The sequence below is a fragment of the Capricornis sumatraensis genome, chromosome 23, assembly GCF_032405125.1.
Source record: "Capricornis sumatraensis isolate serow.1 chromosome 23, serow.2, whole genome shotgun sequence".
Classification (NCBI taxonomy): Eukaryota; Metazoa; Chordata; class Mammalia; order Artiodactyla; family Bovidae; genus Capricornis; species Capricornis sumatraensis.
The window spans coordinates 39612631-39637251 of NC_091091.1; the positions used below are offsets into that span (position 1 = coordinate 39612631).

Genomic DNA, 24621 nt, shown 5'->3' on the forward strand with positions numbered 1-24621 from the left:
GACCGTCTAGTCAAGGCTATGGTTTTTCCAGTGGTCATGTATGGATGTGAGAGTTGGACTGTGAAGAAGGCTGAGCACTGAAGAATTGATGCTTTTGAACTGTGGTGTTGGAGAAGACTCTTGAGAGTCCCTTGGACTGCAAGGAGATCCAACCAGTCCATTCTGAAGGAGATTAGCCCTGGGATTTCTTTGGAAGGAATGATGCTAAAGCTGAAACTCCAGTACTTTGGCCACCTCATGCAAAGAGTCCATTCATTGGAAAAGACTCTAATACTGGGAGGGATTGGGGGCAGGAGGAGAAGGGGATGACAGACGATGAGATGGCTGGATGGCATCACTGACTCGATGGATGTGAGTCTGAGTGAACTCCGGGAGTTGGTGATGGACAGGGAGGCCTGGCGTGCTGTGATTCATGGGGTCGCAAAGAGTGGGACACAACTGAGCTGAACTGAACTGAACTGAAGCAACTTAGCAGCAGCAGCAGCAGCATGCTGGTCCTAGGAGATAGGTGTAATTATCGTTCCCAGTTTACAGATGAGGAAACTGAGGGATAAAGTGTCAGGTCATCTGCCCCAGGGCACACAGGCAGTGAATCGTGAGGCTGGGATGTGAACCTGGGTTTAGCTTCAGAGCCCTTGCTCACAGCCACAGATCTCCCTGCAAGTAATGGCTGTACCTCCTGTGGATAAACTCTTTGGGTATGAAAGTGAGTGGGCGTGATGGTTTTCTTCCCATCGTCTTGTTGTGTTTCACATCAACCAGGGAAACCCCTGATTGTCCTGGTTCCTCCTCTGTACTTGGCAAGGATCTAGTCTTTGCTTTCTTCTGGATAGCTCTCCTGACGAGGTCTACCTCACTCTCTTCCTGCTTTCTCTACAGAGTCACCTGACTTTTCCTGGTGCAGCTGCAGAATCAAGGGGCTCACTTTCAGTGCTCTAGGAGATCCAAGGCAAGGTGTCTCAGCAAGACCTTGGACCATCTTTCTGGCCAGAGAAAGCCTCTTGCAGAGTCATTGCAGAAAGAGCCAGAAGGGACCCTCCCATCTTCCCTCCAATGTGCATCTTCATTTTACAGAGGAAGACTAAAGCCCAGAGATGCTAGATGTGTTGCTTGCAGTCACACAGCAAGTCACTGACTAGGACCCTGGTCTCCAGGCCTCTGGCTTTGAGTCTTACACTGTCTTTCTTCTTCAGAATTCTCTTGGCTACTCAATAGCTGAAGACTGGTCACTTCCTGCCTCTGTGCCTCTAGCTCCTTAGCTGGAAAATGCAGGGTTTTCACAATGTGAAGCACTCTAAGACTGGGCTTTGCTTCAGTTGGGCAAATAGCTATTTTTTTTTAAACTACGTTCATTAGAATGTTTTGAATTATAAGTCGTTTTAAAAGTTTTTCAAATTGTCCTAAACAGTGCTCATAAATAAGCTTTTCAGATGTGGTTTGGGCTGCAGGTTGCAGGCATAGTGTGACCCAGATTCATGACTTCACCAGAGCACCTACTCATAATTTTCCCAACTCTGACCTCCTCTTCATGTGAACGTCATCCTCACAGCAGCTTGTTGTGCAGTATCGAGATCTCTGAAGCAGACCCTGTCCTCACACCCGTGTACCCCAGCACCAGAGGAAAAGAGGCTTAGCGTGCCCAGGCAACAGCTGTGGTTCATGTGGGTTTTAGTGGCTTGGGGTGCATGCTCGGCACCCTTATCCAGTCACTGTAACCAAGGAATGTGGCATGCTAATCAGCCAGCTAGAGACTCAGTCATAGTGCCAGGAACTGCTAGCATCTTCACACAGAATTCAGGGCATTGAACAGGGAGTGGATGGAGAGTAGAGGCGAGGTATTAACTGGCCCCTTTTTCTACCCTGACCTTGACCCTCTGAGTCTGCAAAGCCTGGAGATGAGTAAGAGGTCCTGGGATGAGGATCCAGACACGGGTTGATGGCTCTGCCTGGCCTTCTCTGGGTCTCACCGTATTCTTCTTTTCTTTTCTCCAGACCGAGATTACTGCAGTTTATGTGACAAACAGCCAATCGGGAGGCTGCTTTTCCGGCAGTTCTGCGAAACCAGACCTGGGCTAGAGTCTTACATTCAGTTCCTGGACTCAGTGGTAAGTCCCCGCTCCTGAGTTGGGAGCTTTTGGTCCTCTGTGATCAGCGATGGTTTTCATCCAGGGGAAAAGATAAAGACCTTGTGACTTAGATGGATGAAGAATAACCTTGTCACTTAAGAAGCTGCCAGGGCAGACTTTGAGAATGCAGACTTGTCTCCAGGTCATCACCCGCTATGTTTGTCTGTACACTTGTTTACCATCTGCTTCTTCACTAGAATGCAACCTCCCTGGGGCCAGGACCCTGGGCTTGCAGTTCACTCCTGCCTGGCACTAGGCCTGGCCCATACAGCACTCAATATTTGTGGGAGGAACATGTGTTGACTATTTCAGAGCGATCTGTCAGCTGCTGGCTGCACTGTCTGCTGGCATACCCAGACACGACTGCCACCATGGGGTCTTCCTTCAGATGTACTGGTCACCCATTTGTTCAACAAATGCTGTATTAGCCATTAAAAAGAAGGCAGTAATGCCATGTGCAGCCACGGGGATGGACCTAGAGATTACCGTGCTAAGTGAAGAAAGTCAGAGAAAGACAAATACCATATAATACCCCTTATATGTGGAATCTAAAAGGAAAAAAAAGATATGAATGAACTTATTTACAAAACAGAAGTATACTCATGGACATAGAAAACAAACTTCAGTTCAGTTCAGTCGCTCAGTCGTGTCTGACTCCTTGCGACCCCATGAATTGCAGCATGCCAGGCCTCCCTGTCTATCACCAACTCCCGGAGTTCACTCAGACTCACGTCCATCGAGTCAGTGATGCCATCCAGCCATCTCATCCTCTGTCGTCCCCTTCTCCCGCCCCCAATCCCTCCCAGCATCAGAGTCTTTTCCGATGAGTGGACTCTTTGCATGAGGTGGCCAAAGTACTGGAGTTTGAGCTTTAGCATCATTCCTTCCAAAGAAATCCCAGGACTGATCTTCAGAATGGACTGGTTGGATGTCCTTGCAGTCCAAGGGACTCTCAAGAGTCTTCTCCAACACCACAGTTCAAAAGCATCAATTCTTCGGCGCTCAGCCTTCTTCACAGTCCAACTCTCACATCCAAACAAACTTGGTGGTTATCAAATGGGAAAGGTGGGGAAGGGATAAATTTGAAGTTTGGGATTAGCAGATACATACTACTGTATATAGTTTCTTCCCCGGTGGCTCAGTCTGTAAAGAATCCACCTGCAGTGCAGGAGATGGGGGCTCGATCCTTGGGTCGGGAAGATCCTCTGGAGAAGGAAATGTCAACCCACTCCATCATTCTTGCCTGAAAAATCCCATGGACAGAGAAGCCTGGCGGGCTACAGTCTATGGAGTCACGAAGGGGTCAGACACAACTTAGTGACTAAACCACCACCAGCATCTTTCCCCAGGTCCCCCGAACTACCAGCCCGGACATGATCCCTGTTCCAGTGACCAGGGATTAACTGGGAATTTGGGATTATCAGATACATACTACTGTAAATAAAACAGATAAACAACAAAGACCTACTATATAGCACATATAACCTATAATTGAAAAGAATCTGAAAAAGTATATGTATGTGAGTGTATATATAACGGAATCATTTCTCTTCACTGAAACATTGTAAATCGCCTATACTTCAATTAAAAAAAAACAAACAACTAAAAACAAATGTTGACTGATCTGCGTGAGCTTTTCGAACAGGACATATGAACATGCAGGAGTTCCTTGGCACTTGCTCAGGAGGTTAGGGCACCTCACCCTGGGCCTAGGGAGTCTATCCAAGGAAAGTGGACAAGGAGTAGGGAGATGGAGGATGAATTATGGTCAGTCGTGAAAGGCATGGGGTCATCCGGGCCCCCCTTTCCAAGGCAGGGTGTGGAGATGCTGTTGTTTCCTAGAGGCCCCAATGCCATCGTTGGCTGCAGCCATCCTGACCTCTGGCTTGGTTTGGGGGGCAGAATGAGGGGGCCCAAGTTTGTGTGTCTGCTTTAGGGTCTCAGTGTGGATCTCTAGACCCACTGGCCAAACTGTCCACTGAACATCTCACTGACAGTCACATGGGCCCCTCAAAGTCAACACCTAAAACTAACTCAGCTCCTTCCCCCAGGTCCCCCATACTACTAGCCCTGACACGTTCCCTATTCCAGTGACCCCACCATCACCCGCATGTGAAATCTTTGCATTGTCCTTGACCCCTCCCTCTCATCATTCTTTACCAGCCAGATCAAGAACCATGTGCCTGGTGCCTTGACCTCTCCCAGCCTAGCTCCCTTCCCTCCACAGCCTCTGTCCTGGTCTCCATGCCAGTGAGTGCAATAGTTCCCAACCTCAGCTGAGCAGTAGAAACACCTGGGGAGCCTTAAAAAAATAATCAGTGCCTGAGCTGAAGCCCAGACTCATTAATTTGAATCTCTGGGGATGGGGCCAAGTATTTTCATAACTTTTTATTATGGAAAATTTCAAGCTATAAAAAGAAGAAGTCTACAGAATAGTATAATGAACCCCCATGCACCCTTCACCTGCTTCAACACTTACAGTCTCAAGGCCAATCTTGTTTCACCCACATCCTCCCCGCAGCCCCCACCCTGTGGCATTTTGCAGCTGATCTCATTTCTGTCATTTCATCCATGAACATGTCAGTATGTGTCACTAAACGATGAGGGCTCTTTAGCCAAAAAAACCACAGTACCATTAGCACAGCTAAAAAGTAATAATTCTTTACTATCATCAAATACTCGTCAGTGGTCAAATTTCTGATTTTCTCATGCTATTTGCAAATGCATCTCTTCACAGTTTATAACCACCTCCTAGGGCGTCCCATGGTCTGAGTGTTGTGTTCTCACCCCCATGTGTCATTTGATAGGTTCCTCTGTATTTCTTGTAAGTTGCTCACTGACTTCAGAAATTTGGTCAGATTCAGTTTCAATCTGGCAGTGGTTGGGGGCTGACTTCATAAGTGGTTTCATGCTCTTCTGCTAGGGAGCTTATAATATCTGGTGTCTTTTTGAGATGGCAGTAGCCATTGATATTCAATATACAAATCTATTGATTAATTAAGGGTTGTGACATAGCAACATTCTATCATTCCTTCTTCCTTTGCTCACTGAAAAATACTTCCTTTCCATTACTGTTTGGTTCAGTAAGTTCAGTTCAGTCACTCAGTCGTGTCTGACTCTTTGCAACCCCATGGACTGCAGCACGCCAGGCTTCCCTGTCCATCACCAACTCCTAGAGCTTACTCAAACTCATTCCATTGAGTCGGTGATGCCATCCAACCATCTCATCCTCTGTCGTCCCCTTCTCCTCCTGCCTTCAGTCTTTCCCAGCATCAGGGTCTTTTCCAATGAGTTGGTTCTTCACATCAGGTGACCAAAGTATTGGAGCTTCAGCGTCAGCATCAGTCCTTCCAATGAATATTCGGGATTGATCTCCTTTAGGATGGACTGGTTGGATCTCCTTGCTGTCCAAGGGACTCTCTAGAGTCTTCTCCAACACCACAGTTCAAGAGCATCAATCCTTCAGTGCTCAGCTTTCTGTATAGTCCAACTCTCACATCCATATATGACCACTGGGAAAACCATAGCTTTGACTAAATGGACCTTTGTAATGTCTGCTTTTTAATATGCTGTCTAGGTTGGTCATAGCTTTTCTTCCAAGGAGCAAGAGTCTTTTAATTACATGGCTGCAATCACCATCTGCAGTGATTTTGGAGCCCAGAAAAATAAAGTCTCTCACCGTTTCCTTTGTTTTCCCATCTGTTTGCCATGAAATGATTGGATGGGTGCCATGATCTTAGTTTTCTGAATGTTGAGTTTTAAGCCAATTTTTTCACTCTCCTCTTCTACTTTCATCAAGGGGCTCTTCAGTTCTTCTTTGCTTTCTGCCGCGTATCTGAGGTTATTATATTTCTCCCAGAAATCTTGATTCCAGCTTGTGATACATCCAGCCTGGCATTTTACGTGATGTACTCTTCATATATATTAAAGAAGCAGGGTGACAATATACAACCTTGACGCACTCCTTTCCCAATTTGGAACCAGTCTGTTGTCCCATATCCAGTTCTAACTGTTGCTTCTTGACTTGCATACAGGTTTCTCAGGAAGCAGGTCAGGTGGTCTGGTATTCCTCTCTCTACTGTTTGGTTACCTCATAGAAAAGTTCATATAGGGAGTGCTTGATTCTTTTCTTGTATTTCTATGTTTTCAAAGTACCTAACTGGTTCATAGGCATCCTCCAACTGTAGTAATCAATTAGAGTTTTAATGCATGGACTTAAATATGGGGCATTTTGATGCAGTGGTGCTCCATGGTTTCATTGTTGGCCTGTGGGAGCCCCTCAAGTTGGCTTCTGAGCCCTTGAGAGGACCCCACTGGCTGCTGGTAGCCATCATGTTGTCTGATGTGATGTTCTAGGCTCATCTTGTATGTTTCCTGCCCTACACCTAGAGTTCGTCATGTCTCCAAGGAGCCCTGGTTTCTTTTACTGGGAAATGGTACTTGGAGTCTACAGTTTCACACTTAGGGGTGCTCATTATCTCCCGTTGTTTGAATGGGCCGTTGTTTGTAGCAGACATTTGTTGGTTTTGTTCAGTCGCCAGTTGTGTCCAACTCTTTGCGACCCCCTGGCCTACAGCATACCAGTCTCCGCTGTCCTCACTATCTCCCGGAGTTTGCATATAGTTCATAGAGTTCTCCTGGCAAGAATACTGGAGTGGTTTGCCATTCACTCCTCCAGTGGACCATGTTTTATCAGAGCTCTACACTGTGACCCATCCGTCTTGGGTGGCCCTTCGTGGCATGGCTCATAGCTTCATTGAGTTACCCAAGCCCCTTTTCCACAACACAGCAGTGATCCATGAAGGAGGTAGTTGCTGCTGCTGCTGCTGAGTCGCTTCAGTCGTGTCCGACTCTGTGCGACCCCACAGATGGCAGCCTACTAGGCTCCCCCGTCCCTGGGATTCTCCAGGCAAGAACCCTGGAGTGGGTTGCCATTTCCTTCTCCAGTGCATGAAAGTGAAAAGCGAAAGTGAAGGAGGTAGTAGGCAATGGTAATTTTCACATCTCCTAGGACAGTACTTGGGCTTCCCAAGTGGCCCTAGTGGTTAAGAACCCACCTGCCAAGGCGGGAGATGTAAGAGATGTGGATCCCTGGGGCAGGAAGATCCCCTGGAGGAGGACATGGCAACCCACACCAGTATTCTTGCCTGGAGACTCCCATGAACAGAGGAGCCTGGCGGGTTACAGCCCGTAGAGTCTCAAAGAGTCGAACATAACTGAAGCGACTTAGCACAGCACAGCACAGCACAGCACAGGACAGTACTCTGTAAATGTTCAGGGTCGGGAAACATTGACATCTAGGACCAAATACACATTTTGAGGCTGACTTACTAGACCTTCCACTAACAGGCCCCTGCCTTTCATGCATGGCTTTCCCTGGGTCTTTCTTGAGACCTGCATTCTGCCCCCAGACCTGCTTCTGGGGGCTCTGACTTGCCAAGCTGGTTGAAGCCTCTCAGCCCTGCCTCCCTCCCTCTCACTACCTGAAAGGCCTCCCAGGACCTCTGCCTGGTGAATGCCAGCTCGTCCCCTGTACTCTGCTCTCAAAAACCTCCCCTGTCCACCCTCTCTCTTCCCGAGTGCCCTCTGCTGGAGGTGCTGCTTTGACACACATCTGTGCCTCATTAGTGCTTGGTGCTGGCGGAATAGTGCATCATAAGAGAGCTGGCCCCTGAGACAGACCACAGTGCCATGCTAGTACTCCGTCAGCTCCCACCGAGACTGTAGGCAGGTGTCTGACCCCTTTGTGCCTCACCTCTTTATCTGTAAGAGGGGACATAGTTGTACCGGATGGTGGCAGATGCGTTGAGAAGAGACTGAATGTGTTCGTACTGCTCAGGCCAGTGTCCGACATGTCACGGGTGCCACGTATGTAGCCAGTCAGGCTTTATCTGTCTGCCTGCCTCCTCCACTAACTGGATAGCTCATCATCTCTGGATGCTCATAGCACACCTGACAAGTAGTTGATGCCCAAGACCCACTGGGAACTGATGTCCGTGGCTGGAGTAGAGGGAGCAGGGGAAGTGACAATCGTGCAAGACCTTGTACCATTATAGAACTTTGACTTTGATTTGGGGGGTGGGCACTGGAAGGTTTTTGAGCAGAAAAGTGTCATGGTCTGATTTAGGTTTTTATTTTGTAATTTTTTGGCCACACCATGCAGCTTGTGGGCTCTTAGTTCCCTGACCAGGGATTGAACCCAGGCCCTTTGAAGTGAGAGCACAGAATCCTAACTGCTGAACTGTCAGGGAATTCCCTGATTTCGGTTTTGAAAGTTTCCCTCTGGCTTCTGTGTTGGGAAGAGGCTACAGTGGGCTAGGGGCAGAGTGGGAAGCGCTGATGGGTGAGAGCTGGTGGTTGACACGCAGTAGGATTAGAGCATGTTCTGAACCAGAGTTAACAGTATTTTCTGATGCCCGTGGGGTGAGAGACAAGAGTTGGGGATGACTTCCAAGTGTTGACCTGAACCAGTGGAAAGATGCAGTGAGGGTAAGGCTGTGGGAGGCTTGTTTGGGGGAAGGTCAGGAGCTTCGTCTGGGACTCAGCTTCCGATGTCTACTAGACAGCCCAGCAGAGATGTGGGAGGGGTGGTGGGTGTTGGAATCGAGTTTGTGAGAAAGGCCTGGGCTGGAAATAGCGAACTGGAAGTACCAGCCTACAGCTGGCACTTACAGTCACGGACTAGATGTGCTCACCAGGGAGATGAACGTGGATGGAGGAGCCGAGGACCGAAGTGTGAGCCTGGGACCAAGGCTCCTCCCCGTTTGGAAAAGATGAGGCATCAGCAGCTTTGGGACCTGTCTGGAGAGTTGATGAGGCAGAGCAGGGCAAGGCTAAACCCAGGAGCCAGTGGAATTTTCCAGCCACGTGTCTTGTTAGGCTCTTCCAGTCAGCTTGAGAAGAAGGGGGAAAAAATCCAATGGATGCCTATTTTCATTCTGGTCGTGCAGACGTTCTGTGTTGCTGGGCCTGTACCAAGAGCTCTCTTTTGGAAAGGAAATGCGAGTCTGGCTCCCTGTGTGGACGCGACACATGCTCTTTACATACGCCTTAATGACACCACCACTCACGAGAGGCTCCTCCATCCCCTCGAATTTGTGTCTGCATCTCTGGGAACTAGCAGAACCTTTCATCGCCCATCCTGACGTCAAATGACCAGCCTTTGGCACACCTCTTTTACGCATGAAGACTTTATTGAGTTTTCCAGGGCTGGCGCAATGCTTGTCTGAAATACCTTTTTTTTTTTTCCTTCCATCCTGACTGGAACTCCGAGGAGGGAGGAGGTGGTGGTGTCGTTAGGGGAGCATGCCCCTCCAAGGCTCCTGACTCAGCCAGGGACATCCACACCACTCCCCACCTCTAGGCTGAATTTCTACCAAGTGGAGTTCAGTGAAAAATAACCCGTCCTTGTCGGCTCTGACGTCGCCCCCAGGAAAGACTGCTTGCTGCACAGTCCTAACGTCTGAGAGTCTCAGGTTGAGCAGAAGACATGGGCTGTTTTAACATGGGGCCTGGGTGATCCGGGTCAGTGGAGCTGTTTGTGCATCAGACACAAGGATGATTTGGCCCTTAGTCTTGGTTACTGAGCAGCTTCTGGGAGCCTGAGAAGGACTACCCCATCGCCCTCCCGCAGAGAAATGGATTCAGTGACCCAAGTCAAGACTTAGAGTAGATTTGGCTTCAAGACCAGTAGGGTCTTGCCATGGACCCCTTAGAGACTGACATACTCCTCTAAATTGTTTTCTCGGAGCCTTGATGGCATCCTACCTCATTTGAAACCCTCTAGTCCCCAAGCTTGGGTGGGACTTAAAGTTTTCAGGTCTCTGCTCTTTGGGGTTAGGGGAGGTTTGGCAGATTCTCAACCATATTTGGGCTTCCCAGGTGGCACGAATGGTAAAGAACCCGCCTGCCAATGCAGGAGACATAAGTAATGCAGGTGCAATCCCTGGGTAGGGAAAATCCCCTGGAGGAGGAAATGGCAACCCACTCCAGTATTCTTGCCTGGAGAATTCCATGGACAGAGGAGCCTGGAGGGCTACAGTCCATGGGATCACAAAGAGTTGGACACAACTGAAGCGGCTAAGCATGCATGCACAACCATACTCAACACACATTTATGAGATGTCTTCAACATATCACACTCTGTTCTAGCAGCAGGAAACTATGGAGTCAGCAGGAGAAGGAAGTTCCTGCCCTTATGGAGCTTGCTTTCCAATTAAACAAAAGATTGAAAAAGCAACAAAAGGCATTTTTTTTAATGGACTAAAAGTTCAAATACCTGTCAAGTATTCATTATTTGTTGCTGGGAGGAAATTACCTGAAACTTAACAGCTTGAAACAACAACAGGCATTTATTATCTCATAGTTTCTATGGGTCAAGGATGTGGGAATGGTTGACCAAGGTGCTACTGGCTCAAGGTCTCTTTAAAGGTTACGTCAGGATGTTGGCTGGGGCTGCAAGTTGTCTGAAGGCTTGATCTGTTTCCAGGCTTGTGCCCATGGCTGGCATGTTGGTGCTGGCTATCAGCTGGAGGCCTTGGTTGTCTTCGATGTGAGTCTCTCCGTGAACTGCTCGAGTGTCCTCATAAGAGGACTGGCGTGCCCTGGAGCGAGGATGATAGAAGCTGCATTGTCTTCTCTTTTTCGTCTATGCTGGGTCTTCGTTCCTGCACAAGGGCCTTCTCCAGCTGTGGCAAGAGGGGTTTACTCTTCATTGCAGTACACAGGCTTCTCATTGTGGAGGCTTCTCTTGTATTGGAGCTCAGGCTCTAGGCATGCAGGCTTCAGTAGTTGCAGCGCATAGGCTCAGTAGGTGCGGGTCACACACTCTAGAGTGCAGGCTCAGTAGTTATGGGCCACAGGCATAGTTGTTCTGCAGTATGTGGGATCTTCCTGGACCAGGGATCGAACCCATGTCCCCTATACATTGGCAAGCTGGAGTCCTGAAATGTCTTTTGTAAACTGGTCTCAGAGCTTCCATGTTGTCATATGTCTGATATACAGGTTGGCCCTATTCAGTTTGGAAAGAGCCTTCTCAAGAACATGAATAGCAAGAGGCAAAGATTACTAAAGTCTCCATTTTAGAGGCTGGCAACTACAAATATGAGGGTACAACAGATGGAATCTCACATCAGGAAACGCTAGAAGTTATTCCAAGATATTCATTAGCTCAGAACTACGGAAAATCACTTGACATTAATAGGCCATCTTATCCTGAAATTTTGTTGTAAAATGACTTGAAATGCCTCACCAGGGGAACTAAGTATTCTGCTTCTCTTATTTTTGAATCATACCCAGTATTTGTTTTTGTCCTTCTATCACCACTGTGATCTCCCAAAAGAGTGTGGGGGACGGGGGTAGTTATCCTTCAGATAGATGTAGAGACCCTCAGAGCATTTGGTGAAGCTAGACCCTGGGAGCAGGGTCATCTTGAAAATGTACCACTTAAAAGAAGAAAACCATAGTCAAATCTATGGTTTTTCCAGTTGACATGTACGGATGTGAGAGCTGGACCATAAAGAAGACTAAGCATTGAAGAATTGATGCTTTCAATATGTGGTGCTGGAGAAGACTCTTGGGAGCCCTTGGACTGCAAGGAGACCAAGCCAGTCAGTTCTAAAGGAGATCAATCCTCACTACTCATTGGAGGGACTAATGCTGAAGCTGAAGCTCCGATACTTTGGCCACCTGACGCAAAGAGACTACTCATTGGAAGAGACCCTGATGCTGGGAAAGATTGAAGGCAGGAGAAGGGAATGACAGAGGATGAGTTGGTTGGATGGCATCACCGATTCAATGGATGTGAGTCTGAGCCAACTCGGGGAGGTGATGAAGGACAGGAAAGCCTGGTGTGCTTCTGTCCATACGACTTAGCAGCTGAATAACAACAAACTGGGTTCATCTATTGGACATCTGTGGGATTGTTCTGTCTCCTTGGTGCCCCACCCATACTCCTAAACAACATGGCTCTTCCAGAAGCTGCCCTGTTCTTAGCGATGTTACCTGAAGACCACAATTGATTGGAACAGGGATGAGCCTGTGAGCCAGTGCAGGTCAGTGAGTCCTTTTCCTGGGGCTTATTGACTTGAGGGGAATTCCTTCTCTGGTAGAGGAGGCTTAGAATAAAAAACCTGGCCACCATGTTTCCTGCCACTGGAGCAAGTCAGGCAGCACCCAGGGAGAATGAGGCCAACACACACACAGAGACACACATGCACACACAGACACATACACACACAGACAGACACCCACAGACACATAGACAAACACACACACAGACACAGACAGACACACATGCATACAGACACACACACAGACACAGACACACAGACACAGACATACACACAGACACAGACACACACACAGACACACATGCACACAGACACACATGCACACAGACACACACACACATAGACACAGACACACACACAGACACAGACACATAGACACAGACACACACACAGACACAGACATACACACAGACACAGACACACACACAGACACACATGCACACAGACACACACACACACACACACAGACACATAGACAAACACACACACAGACACAGACAGACGTACACATAAACACACACACAAAGACAGACACACACACACATGCACACTCACAGACACACACACAAACAGACACGCACATGGACACAAACACACACAGACACACACACAGAGACACAGATACACGACACAAACACAGACACATACACACGCGCACACACACAGTCACACACACACACATAGACACATACACACACACACAGACACATACATACACAGACACATACACATGGACAGACTCACATACACACACAGACACATACACATACTGTGAGAGTAGGTTCCAGAGTTGCTCACGTCCCTGGTTCTGTTGCTCTGGGCCAGGCTGCATTTCCATTTTCCCCACAAGTTGGTTGTTCACCCCATCCTTGGAGCTCAGGAACCCAGAGATTCTAGTTGCGCCTGGCTCAGACTAGGTTGAGGTTCTTTCCACTTAGAATTGAAAGAGTAACAGGGAGAGCCCTGTGGGGAGTGAGGACGGGGAAGAATGCCGGGGGCTGGGGGCAGAGGAGGAGCGGTGAAGGGGCGGCGGAGAGCCGCTGAGGGCTGAGCTCCCGGGGGAATGACGGGTGGGCACGAGGCGAGAGCACAGGCCGTCTGCCGTGGGACTCAGACGCGTCAGCCAACCGCCACCCCCCCTCCCACCCCCACCCCAAGAGAGGGTCAGAACCCTTTCCTCTGACTTTTCTGAGTTCACCTCTGTCAAGGTGTGTCACTCAAGCTTGGTGGCTATGGTGCCACCCTCCTTGGGGTCCCTCCTCTCACCCTCAGCTTGTACCCCACGTGGCCAGGGGTCCGCTCCCCCTTCCCTTCTCCCTCGAGCCTGCCCCAGTGACCCTGGGCCAGGGAACCCTTCCTGACCCAGGCCCGACAGGGCTCCTCACACGACAGCCAGGGATCTGCGAAGGCTCTGCCTGCCCAGGGGACACAGGCTGTGAGGCTGAGCAGGCCCATCCGACCCCGGGACCCAGATGCAGGGACACCCCTGTTTGTAGAGCTTCTTCATTCTAGCTGGGCGGATGAAAAGCGGCAGGTGATGCCAGCCTTCTGAAGGATTTTTCAAGCATCAGTGAGGGACTTGGCCAGAGACGGATGGCTTGCTCACGTGTGAATGAAGTAGGGTTTAATGAAGGGCGGTTGTTGGAGTCCTGGCCTACATATGCAGATACGTCCGAGCCTTCGCTGCCTCCAACTCTGCAGGGACACGGGCCCATACGGGAAGGAGTGGGAGAAGGCAGCTGCAGGAGCCTGGGTGCCCGGCAGGGAGGGAACTGGCAGGGAGCTCCCCATCCTCACTCTCCTCTGTCCCGAAGCAGGGTGGGCAGTGACTCCAGAGGGGCAGATGGAAACCCCTGGCCCCCAGGGTTGGCACCGGCAAGATGCCAAGGCCGGTGTCGGAGGAGCCGGGTGTTTCTCCAGAGAGGGCCATGGGGCGCAGCCTTGCCAGCTGGGCGCGTCACTTGTCCCTGCCGCGAAGACTCTGGAAAAGCTGACCACATCGGTAATTACAGAAGCCGGAGGTGGCGAGACCTCAAAGCCTCTCTGACTTCATCTTCCTGCCAGGGCAGGAGAAGGGCTCCCGAGAGGAGGGGGATGACATCTCGCCGAGAGGAATTCTGCTCAGACTCCTCTCTGTAAAAACCAGCGCTGGCTTCTGTGAGAACGTGGAAGGGCCCCTTGTACCGGTTTGCAATCTTCATGTTTTTTTAAAACCTCATCTGAGAGAAATGTGTTTAATAGAGGACATATTTTCATTAGCATTTCCTGAGATGGATGATGCAATTAGAGCCCGCCAAGAGAATGAAATATTGGCTTTATAAACTAGGATGTACACAGATGTTTATACCCTTTTGGCAGGCACAGATATATAAATAATTCTTTTCGCCTTGAACTCAATGTCGTATTTTGCACTTTGTGTTACAGCATCTCCTCCCCAAAGCCCGTTCCTGTGTTTGGCATAAATCACCGTGCGGAGAGAAGGCTCATTAAATGCCTCCCTCGGTTGGCACCATGGATGTATCTGGGGAAGAGAAGTGTTCTCCGAGTGGATTGGCAAGGAGCTCTTCAGCACTCTGGCCGTTAGGGCTGAGCCCAGGGCAGGAGAAGGTTTCAAGTGGGCAACACATCAGGGAGGACAGTGTGTGTCCCCTTTTGGGGGGGGTGGGGTGGGGACAAGCCCACCCGCCCTCTTGTTGGAGGGAACTCTTTACGGATGGACGTCACAGGTCCTCCTGGTATGTCATTTACCTCTCTGTTCACTGAAGTCACTGTCTGCCATTTCCAGTTGTAAAATTCTAGGCTGTTGGCCCAACCCAACTTCTTTTAATGCATTTATTTTTAATTGGAGAGTAATTGCCTTACAATGTTGTGTTGGTTTCTGCCGTAGCTCAGCACACATCAGCCATAGGCATACGTGTGTCGTCTCCCTCTGGAACCGCCCTCCCGCCTCCCACCCCATCCCACCTCTCTGAGGTCGTCACAGAGCACTGGCCAACCCAAGTTCTTATTTGCTGCTTCTGTTTTCTGGCTGCAGCTGATTTCGGCAGCTTTTGCCCACCACCTGGGCAAGGGTGCTCCTGCGGGAGCGGATTCCTGGTGGTCCCCGCCTCCGGCCCGTGTGATTGCCCTGAGTGCTGTCCAACCGGGGTGTTTTTCTCTGTAGGTGGCCTCTCAGGACGGGTCCCCCAGGAGCCCCTCTCGGGGGTCACGGTAGAGACATGGCCTGTCACTCCAGGTGACTTAATCGGTGCAGAAAGCCCAGTTGGAAGCCTTCTGTTGGTTTTCTGCCTCCCAACACAAATGCTCTTCAGGTGGTGGTGACCTGACATGGACTCTCAAAGAAAGGCCTTTTGATCCCAGGCTGGGGAGGCCTGTCCCGGCGTGCTCCCGGCTGCCTCCCTGTGGAACCCTGGCGCCCAGCTGCCCGGCCGGGCCTCTGCTGGGAGGCAGCTGACCTGAAAGTGTTGTTATTTTTTTTAACGTGGGTTTTAGTACCCAGAGCAATAATATTTTCAGCTGGCTATTGAGGCTGATTAGTGAGCCTCAGGCCTCCGTTTGGTTAAATAGAGCCGCCTTCGCAGAGGTATTTTGGGACGGTGCAAATCCAGGGTTCTGCGTGGGATTGAGTTACCCCCCAAAAGGTAGGCGGCCATTTGCCTGTGGCCTGGGCCCTGCAAAGCAGTCTGGGTAAATTCCCACAGAGCCAGACCGCCAGGCAGGGTTCCCAGGGCAGCTGGACACTGGGAGCGTCTCTCTGCTCCCCTGAAAGATAGGTGGGCAGTTGTGTTCTAGAACCCTCTGCCCCGGAGAGGTGCAACTCCAGCCCAGGAGGGTCTTCCTGGCTGGACTGGTGAGAAACCGGACTCTAGACACCGAGTTGAGAGTCTGCTTTGAACCAGCAGGGGGTGGGGGTGTAGCTGGGGGTGAGTATTGGGGTCTAACTCCACAGTGAGGTGGCCGGTAAAGGAGTTTCGGACCCTCTGTGCTGATGTCACTTCCTGTCTCTTTGGAAATAGCTGCACTTTTGGATGGAGGCTGACAAATCCTTGGGTGGCAGATTTTGAACTAGTTATAAACAATTTGCAATTAGTTCCCCTGTTGAAATGAGAAAGGCAACCTCGCCAGGCTTTTCATTAAGTTGAGGCAGCCTTTTATCCTCTTGGCAAGTGGGTCAAGTGCCTGTGCAGGAGCCTCACTTGGGGTCAGGGAAAATAAAATGGTCCATCTTTTGAAGCCTCACTTCTTTCTATAGAGCCCGAGTCCCACTGGCATGGTCAGCGATCCGGGTACTAACTTCCTTGGTGTTTTTGTAAAAGGTGTCCAGGCTTGGAGGTCCATGTCCCAGCCCTGCTGCTTCCCCACCATTGGCCCTGGGCAACTCTGCTAAACCCCCTGCTCTTTGTATGTGAATGAAGGGATGTGATTGCAGCCCTGCCTTCTGTGTCACTGTGCTCTGTCGCTTCAGTTCAGTTCAGTTCAGTCGCTCAGTCGTGTCCGACTCTTTGCGACCCCATGAATCGCAGCACGCCAGGCCTCCCTGTCTATCACCAACTCCCGGAGTTCACTCAGACTCACATCCATCGAGTCAGTGATGCCATCCAGCCATCTCATCCTCTGTCGTCCCCTTTTCCTCCTGACCCTACTCCCTCCCAGCATCAGAGTCTTTTCCAATGAGTCAACTCTTCGCATGAGGTGGCCAAAGTACTGGAGTTTGAGCTTTAGCATCATTCCTTCCAAAGAAACCCCAGGGCTGATCTCCTTCAGAATGGACTGGTTGGATGTCCTTGCAGTCCAAGGGACTCTCAAGAGTCTTCTCCAACACCACAGTTCAAAAGCATCAAATCTTTGGTGCTCAGCTTTCTTCACAGTCCAACTCTCACATCCATACATGACCAGTGGAAAAACCATAGCCTTGACTAGACGGACCTTAGTCGGCAAAGTAAGGTCTCTGCTTTTGAATATGCTATCTAGGTTGGTCATAACTTTCCTTCCCAGGAGTAAGCATCTTTTAATTTCACGGCTACAGTTGCTTAGTCGTGTCCAACTCTTTGTGACCCTATGGACTGTAGCCCACCAGGCTACTCTGTCCATGGAATTCTCCAGACAAGAATGCTGAAGTGGATTCTCATTCCCTTCTCCAGGGGATCTTCCTGACCCAGGGATCAAACTCATGTCTCCTGCATCGGCAGGCAGGTTCTTTACCACCATATCACTACCTGGGCTCAAATAAGGTTCATATAAGCACATATGAAGAATCTCTATGTGTTCCCTTTGTAAACTGAAAAGCTGTCAAAGTTATGCCATGCATATTATTGTCTTCTCTTACAAAGTGCAGTAATTGCAAGAGTGGTAAATACAGCAGCCATTAATTGAGTATTTATTATGTGCCTGGCTTTGTCTTGTTCTCTCTGCACAGTCGCCCTACACGTAGGCACTTTTTCCATCTGCATTGTATGGAGGCTGAAGAAACTGTCCAAGGTCATGCAGCATGTAAGGTCTGAATGACCTCAGGCAGCCTCTTGAGGGCCTTCCAGTTTGCTGGCTCTAGTTAACTTCCAGCAGCTTCCTTTGATTTTCCTAAGCTTGTGGTTCTCCCCACCAGCTGCCTGGATGCCTGACCCCATCACCAAAGGGTCTGACTCTGTGGGTGTGGGGCGGGGTCCAAGCACCAACGTTGGCTCCCCAGTGACCCTAGTGTTCGGCCGCTGTTCTGAGCACGTGTCCACAGTGGAGCAGAGCCTGCTGGACTGGACACCAGGGCCCCTCCCTTCTCTGGGCCTCACTCCCCGTCCTGCCGAAGAAGGAGTTTGGTCACGTGACCTCCAGGGTGTCTTCTCCAGGGGCCTCAGGTTCTACAATTGTAAGAAGCTCATGAGCAAATCTATTATTGTTCTTTTCCTTCTTGTTTTAGGCAGAATATGAAGTTACTCCAGATGAAAAACTGGGAGAAAAAGGGAAGGAAATTATGACCAAGTACCTCACCCCAAAGGTAAGAGGCTGCCCAAACCCCACAGCAGGAGCAGTGGGAAGCCTTATCCAGGAATACGGGCCCCCAGGTCTGTGCCAGGCCAGTGGGGAGCACCCAGTCAGGGGTGCCATTGGTCTCCAGATTCAGAATTTTTATCCTCTTCAGAAGTACCCAAGCCTGGCAGGGCCAAGGCAGGTGGTCCAGGCCAGAGCAGGCCTGCAGTGGGGAGGCTTGGTTCTTGGGGGCCCAGTCCCCTCCAGGGGCACTCTTGCTGCCCTCTGCCCATGCCCAGGTGTTTGTGGCGGGACAGGTGAAGGCTCAACCGAGGCAAGGGTCAGAGTACCCAGAAGAGAGGGCTTGGCAGGTGTGGGTCTGAGAGGTTGGTGTGATGGGAAGGGCCCAGGAGTGCTGAGGGGGAGGGCCTGGCTGAAGCTGAGTGGGCAGAGGTAACATTGGCTGAACACAGAGCAGAGTGCTGAGTATTCCGAAGTGCTCTGGGGTATGCTGAAGGGCGAGGGGCCACCCTGACCTCCCCTGGGGCGTGGGGCCACCCCCATGGCCTGTGCGCACTCATGGTGGCCCTGATGCTGGAGGCGGTGAATCAGGGCTGCCGCAGCCACTCAGGTTTTGACTTCCGGTCAGGAGACAGAGGTAGGACTGTGAACAGAAGGAATCCAGGTCACACAGCAGCTCCTCCTGTGACTGAGCCGCTGAACCCCTGCCCTTCCCTGCATCTGCTGGTGAAGGCATTCACAAGGGGGTTAAACCCACAGTAGCTCCTTCCGAGTTTACAACCCGGCCTCCTCCCCTCCCTGCACTTATGGACAGTTTCTGCACAGTTTTATACATTTTATCCACATGGCATGGAAATCCCTCGAGGAGAAGGGTAAGCCCCACCTCGTTGTTCTCAGCAGGGGTCCCAGGGGTCCTTGGCAGTTCTGGTCCCACCTCAAGCCTCGCTGCCCCCGGTGATGTTAGGGAGGTCCCAAGGGCCCACGCATGTGATGTGGGCCCCTCGGGCTGCACTGAGCCCTTGCCTGGAGCAGCTGTGCTGGCCTACCGGCCACTGGCCCAGCCCCACCCCGAGGTTGTCCCCTGTGGCACTTCCTCCTGCTTCTGCTGAGCCAGCACCCCTGTTACTTCCCTCCGCTGTTTCTCTGCTTCCGTCGTAATCCTACATGCCTCTTAATGGAATGGCAGGCCACCGCAGGGCCTTTTGCACTTTTCAGAAGCAAGAGGATTCATGTTCATCAGCTCTTTCAGACGCTGGACAGGGCTGGCTCGCTCTGCGCAAGGCGTGGCCCTGGGCACACCCAACTGCCTGCACCATCTGCAGGGACAGACCTGGGGACCCAGCTCACTACACAAACTGCATCCAGACGCTTAGACAGCAGTACAAAGAATGTCTGCACCCCACCTCACCAGTGACCCCTACCCCACCCCCAGTGACCCCCCCACCCACCCTACCCCCACATCTGCTGGTCTGGCTGGAATCTGTGCTGAGGATAAGGTGGTTCCTTGGCCGGCCTTGCTGGCTCCTTCAGCCCATCCTAGGGCTGCTGAAGGGGGTCACTTCCCTCTCTCCCCACTGGCCAGCCTTGACCAGAAGTCTCTGCTCTTGGACCCCGGTCTGGGCCCCCCGGACCTCGCTGCCCCTGCTGCGCGCTGCCTGTGTCTCCTGGAGGGATGGGGCCCAGCCTCCCCCTCAGCTCAGAAGGTTTTACAAGTGCTCAGAGCTTGCCAACATTTTTTCCTTAAGTACTCCTCAATTTTGGAAATTTAAACCACACCATATGTTATGGCCCAGGGGCCTGGGGGAGGTGGTCCAAGTGGTCTGGGGGTTGACTGTTTTCCTATAATAAATTTTGCGCTGCCGGCCAGGTCCTTCCTGCAGTCACTCTAGCAGGAGCCTCTGTTCCTTCTCGGGGCTGCAGATGCCCCGGAAGCTGGGAGAGGAGCCATGTGGCTGAAGCCCAGCTCTGAGGCCTCTGAATGACCCCCAGGAAGGACCCTTGTCCCCAAACCCAGAAAGTCTTTACCTCGCTCTCCTCCTCAAGGTGCAACTTGTGTCTTGGCTACAAGCATCATTTTCCAAAGGGTAGACGTGGCTTTCCTGGTGGCTCAGCAGTAAAGAATCCTCCTGCCAATGCAGGAGACACGCGGCCGATCCCTGGGTTGGGAAGATGCCCTGGAGGAGGGCATGGCAACCCACTGCAGGATTCTCATCTGGAGAATCCCATGGGCCGAGGAGCCTGGCCGGCTACAGTCCATGGGGTCGCAGAGTTGGACATGACTCAGCAACTAAACAATGGACGCTGATCATTTGAGAGGATCTGTGGAAAACACCCGACTATCACCGACTCGATGGACATGAGTTTGAGTAGTGAGGCCTGGCATGCTGCAGTCCATGGGGTTGCAAAGAGTCAGACACAACTGAGCGACTGAACTGAACTGTGAAAAAAACACCTCTGTGGTCAGTTACTTGTGGATATGACTTTTCGCCGCATCTCTCCCTTGTAAAGATTTACCCGGTGTGTGAGCACATTAAAGGCTCTTGAGAAGTCCTAAGGTAAAGAAACCAGCTCAACTGATAACAAAGCATTTCCCCGACTCCACCCTCGCCCTAATTTCACATCCTGCTGAATACATCTGGGGCTGCAGAATGCCTCCAGGGGTCTTCACGACCTGGCTTCCAGCTTTCACTCCCAGAGCCCCCAGGCTGGGAGCTCCAGCCGCCACCTCCCAGTCTCATCTTGATATGCCTACCTGGTCACCTTTGTCCAAACTGTCCCCGGCAAGGCCTCCAACCTGGAAGGCGCTCCCCCAACTCTTATCTTTCTCCTTCTGTGTCTGCTCCATTGCACAGAGCCTCCTCTGCCTCTGGTCAGAAGCCGTCGCTCCTACCTGCTGCTTGGTTGTGCTTCTGCAGGTCCCTGGGGTTGATGCTTCCACAGCCCCAGAGGCTGGGTTCTGGGTAGCCCCCCCTTACAGAGGGGGTGACAGCGCATCACCAGATGGGCCGAATGCAGTCTGACAAGAGCAGCGGTGGACAGCGCACAGGGAAGTGAGGAGGGCCGGGGGGATGCTGTCCTGGGCCAGCCCAGGCGAGCCAGGAAGGCTTCTGAAAGTTGATGCAGCTGAACCAAAGGCTCACGTGCTGATGAGGAACCAGGTACAAATGAAAAGAAAGGAGAGGGGCCTTTCCTGTGCAAAGGTCCGGATCAGGGGCTCTCACCTGGGGGGGCGGGTGGCGGCTGGCAGAGCCTGGAGATCTTTTTGATTGACACAAATGGGGAAAGTGCTCCTAGCATCTGATACACATGGTTCAGAAATGCAGCTGAACATCCTGCAATGCACAGGATGGCCCCCCCACCTAAGAATTATCTGGGCCTGAAATGTCAGTAGCATTGAGGGTGAGAGGCCTTCGTGCGTAGAGGGGAATGGATGTGTGTTGGCAGAGAGGTCAGTGTTAAAGAAGTGTCTCTCCCCAACCCCTAAGCTGAAAAGGTCTACTGGCAGGCTTATTTCTAGTAGGGGGACAGGGACCTTCTGGGAGGCAGGGCCTGAAAAACCATGGTGGGGCATGATTCATTGGAAAAGACTTTGATGCTGGGAGGGATTGGGGGCAGGAGGAGAAGGGGACGACAGAGGATGAGATGGCTGGATGGCATCACTGACTTGATGGATGTGAATCTGAGTGAACTCCGGGAGTTGGTGATGGACAGGGAGGCCTGGCGTGCTGCGATTCATGGGGTCGCAAAGAGTCGGACACGCCTGAGCGACCGAACTGAACTCAGGGCAGTGGGGAGCCCCAAGGGCTCTGAAGGCCATGCGCAGCCCAGGTTGGTCTCTCTGCCCCTTGTGTAGTGGAGGAAGGGGAGGAGGAGGACTGAAGGCAGGAGGCCATCCTGGGAGCTGCTGCCCTAGCTATGGAAATCAAGAGACACCAGGGCCTTGGGAAATGTCAGGCAGAAGGAGCTCTCAGGGGATGACAGGTGTGGGAAGTCAGCAGAGGAGTCCGTGCTTTCCACCTTGAGTCACTGAGTGGGTGCGGGTGGCCCCAGGAAGGGCAGGGTGCTCAGGATGGTGGCCGGGCTATTAGCTCTCTGTGCAGAGATGATGGCATCTGTTCTGTGCGTCCCCTCTACCTCCCCCCACCAACCCCCCACAGCGCTGGACACATGGCTGTCATTCATTGTGAGTTGGTTTGAATGAGACAGGAGGAGGCCCAGGAAGCTTCCCCCCATGAGCCTCTCCCCTCTGCCCACTCAGATCTCTTTCTGGGAAGCTGACACTGAGCTGGCTCGTGTCCCCCAGAGTCTGACAAGGGGGTATTTGCTGGGAGTCTGGCTGGCACATCCCTGCTCAAAGTCAAAACTCACTCCCAGAGCTGAAATCTCTCTCTCTCCAAACCCTGACTTGAAGGTGTCCATCCCAGGGACTAAGTCCACTCACTGGATGCTGCCCAGAATCCTGCGTCAGTTGCCCACACGTGGCCAGCTTTGCTCTGGGGGCAGTTAGAGGACACCAGCCTGGGGTGGGCTTTGGGATGGGCCGAATGCTGATGAGATCTGACTCAAAGGCAGCAGAGTGCTTATGTGGAGGCGAGTTTTAGAACCAGGTAGACCTGCGCTAGAAGCTAGGCGTGGTCTCTTTTAGCTGAGCGGCCTTGGGAAAGTTCCTTAACTTCCTGGAACCTCAGGCTGCTCCTCTGTCAAGTGGACCGGGTAGCCCTGAGGGTCATAAATACCAGCCAGGACAGAGCCCAGGAGCTGCACGCACAAGACCCTCCCTCGGTGGTGCCTCTCCTCTGACTTTCCCTGTCCTGGTCTGTGTTTTTCAAAATCAGGCCATTGAATGATGAAATCATTTAGACATGAATTCCAGCTGTGGAGCTGTGAGAGGCCAAGAAGGGGTCCAGAGGGCCCCCAGCCTCAGAGGGCTGGCCAGAGAGGCTGGACTCCTTCAAATGCAATGCCTTAGTCAGGATGATTAATGCTAGCCGCCACAACAAACAAACCCCAAGTCTCAGGGGCTTCACACACCAAAAACTTCTATTTCATGCACACTCTGACTGGGTCTCTTCTGGGTAAAGACTAGGGGGCCTGGCTGCTTTTGTGTGTCCATCACCAAAAGGGAAGGGACAAATGAGGGAAGCACATGAGCTTTAAATGCCTTGGTCCCCATGTGACACTTTACTGTCTCTCCCCAACCCCTAAGCTGAAAACATCTATTGGCAGGCTTATTTCTAGTGCTAGTGAGGCAGTCATGAGCATGGCGTGGTCCATAGATATTCTTAGGCTTGTCAGCTCGGAGGAGCTGCCCAGAGCTGGTCGAATCAGACGTGCATTGGGCTCTGTAGAGATCCAGGCAGCTCACCTTTCAGGCACCTACAGATCAGAGGTGATACCTGTAGCAGATGTTAGGTGGCAGGGTTGCTCTGAGCTGGGGGTAGACCAGGAAATACTCCTAATTATAATAATAAGTAATAGTAAGTGATCCTGAAAAGAGTATTACACAGCATTCATCACTATAGACAGCATTTAAAACATGCTAGTTTATGGAGACTTCCCTGCCGGTCCAGCAGTTTAAGACCCCGTGCTTCCAATGCAGGGGTTAAGGGTTCGATCCCTGGTTGGGGAATTAGATTCCACATGCTGTGTGGCATGGCCAAAAATTAAAAATAAATAAAATAAAAACAGAAAATAAAATACTAGCTTATGGAGATATAATTCACACATCACAAAATTCACCCTTTTAAATACGCAGGTCAGTGGTTTTTAATAAAAATTTTTGCACAATTGTGCAACTATCACTACTATCTGATTTCAGGACATTTATCTCCCAACAAAAACTCCATTCCCATTAGCAGAAACCCCCTATTTCCCTTTCCGCCCGCTCCAGGCCACTGCTAATCTACTTCCTGTCTCTGTGGATTTGCCTGTCCTGGACATTTCATATAATTAAGTTCGTGTGATATATGGACTTTTGTGTCTGACTTCTTTCAAGGTTTCATCCATGTTGTAGTGGGTATCAGTATTTCTCATGTTTTTTTATGGCTGGATAGATAATATTCCATTATGGATATGCCCCATTTTATTTATCTCCTCATCAATTGACAGACACTTGGGACATTTCTACTTTGGGGCTATTATGAATCATGCTGCTATGGCCTTCCATGCACAAGTTTTTGCATGAAAGTGTATTGTCATTTCTCTTAGGTATGTACTTAGGAGTGGAATTGCTGGGTCACATGGTAACTTGATATTTCATGAGTTGAGGAATGACTAGGCTGTTTTCAAAGTGACTGCACCAGCAGAAATTCCCATCAGCAGGTTATGAAGGTGCCCATCTCTCCACATCCTCTCCAGCACTTGGTATTTTCTGTTTTGCTTTGTTTTTGTAATAATTCTAGTGGGTGTGAAGTGGTATCTCATTGTGGTTAGATTTGCATTTT

General features: G+C 50.9%; 1 protein-coding gene across 2 annotated transcripts in view; it reads left to right on the forward strand.

Annotated features, from left to right (window-relative positions):
* GRK5 (G protein-coupled receptor kinase 5) overlaps positions 1-24621 on the forward strand; it is a 232187-nt gene that overhangs the window by 158380 nt on the left and 49186 nt on the right. For both annotated transcript variants that reach the window (XM_068961250.1, XM_068961251.1), the window contains exons 3-4: positions 1993-2105; positions 18108-18185. In XM_068961250.1, coding sequence (XP_068817351.1) covers positions 1993-2105; positions 18108-18185 — 191 coding nt within the window. The remainder of the gene's footprint in view (positions 1-1992; positions 2106-18107; positions 18186-24621) is intronic.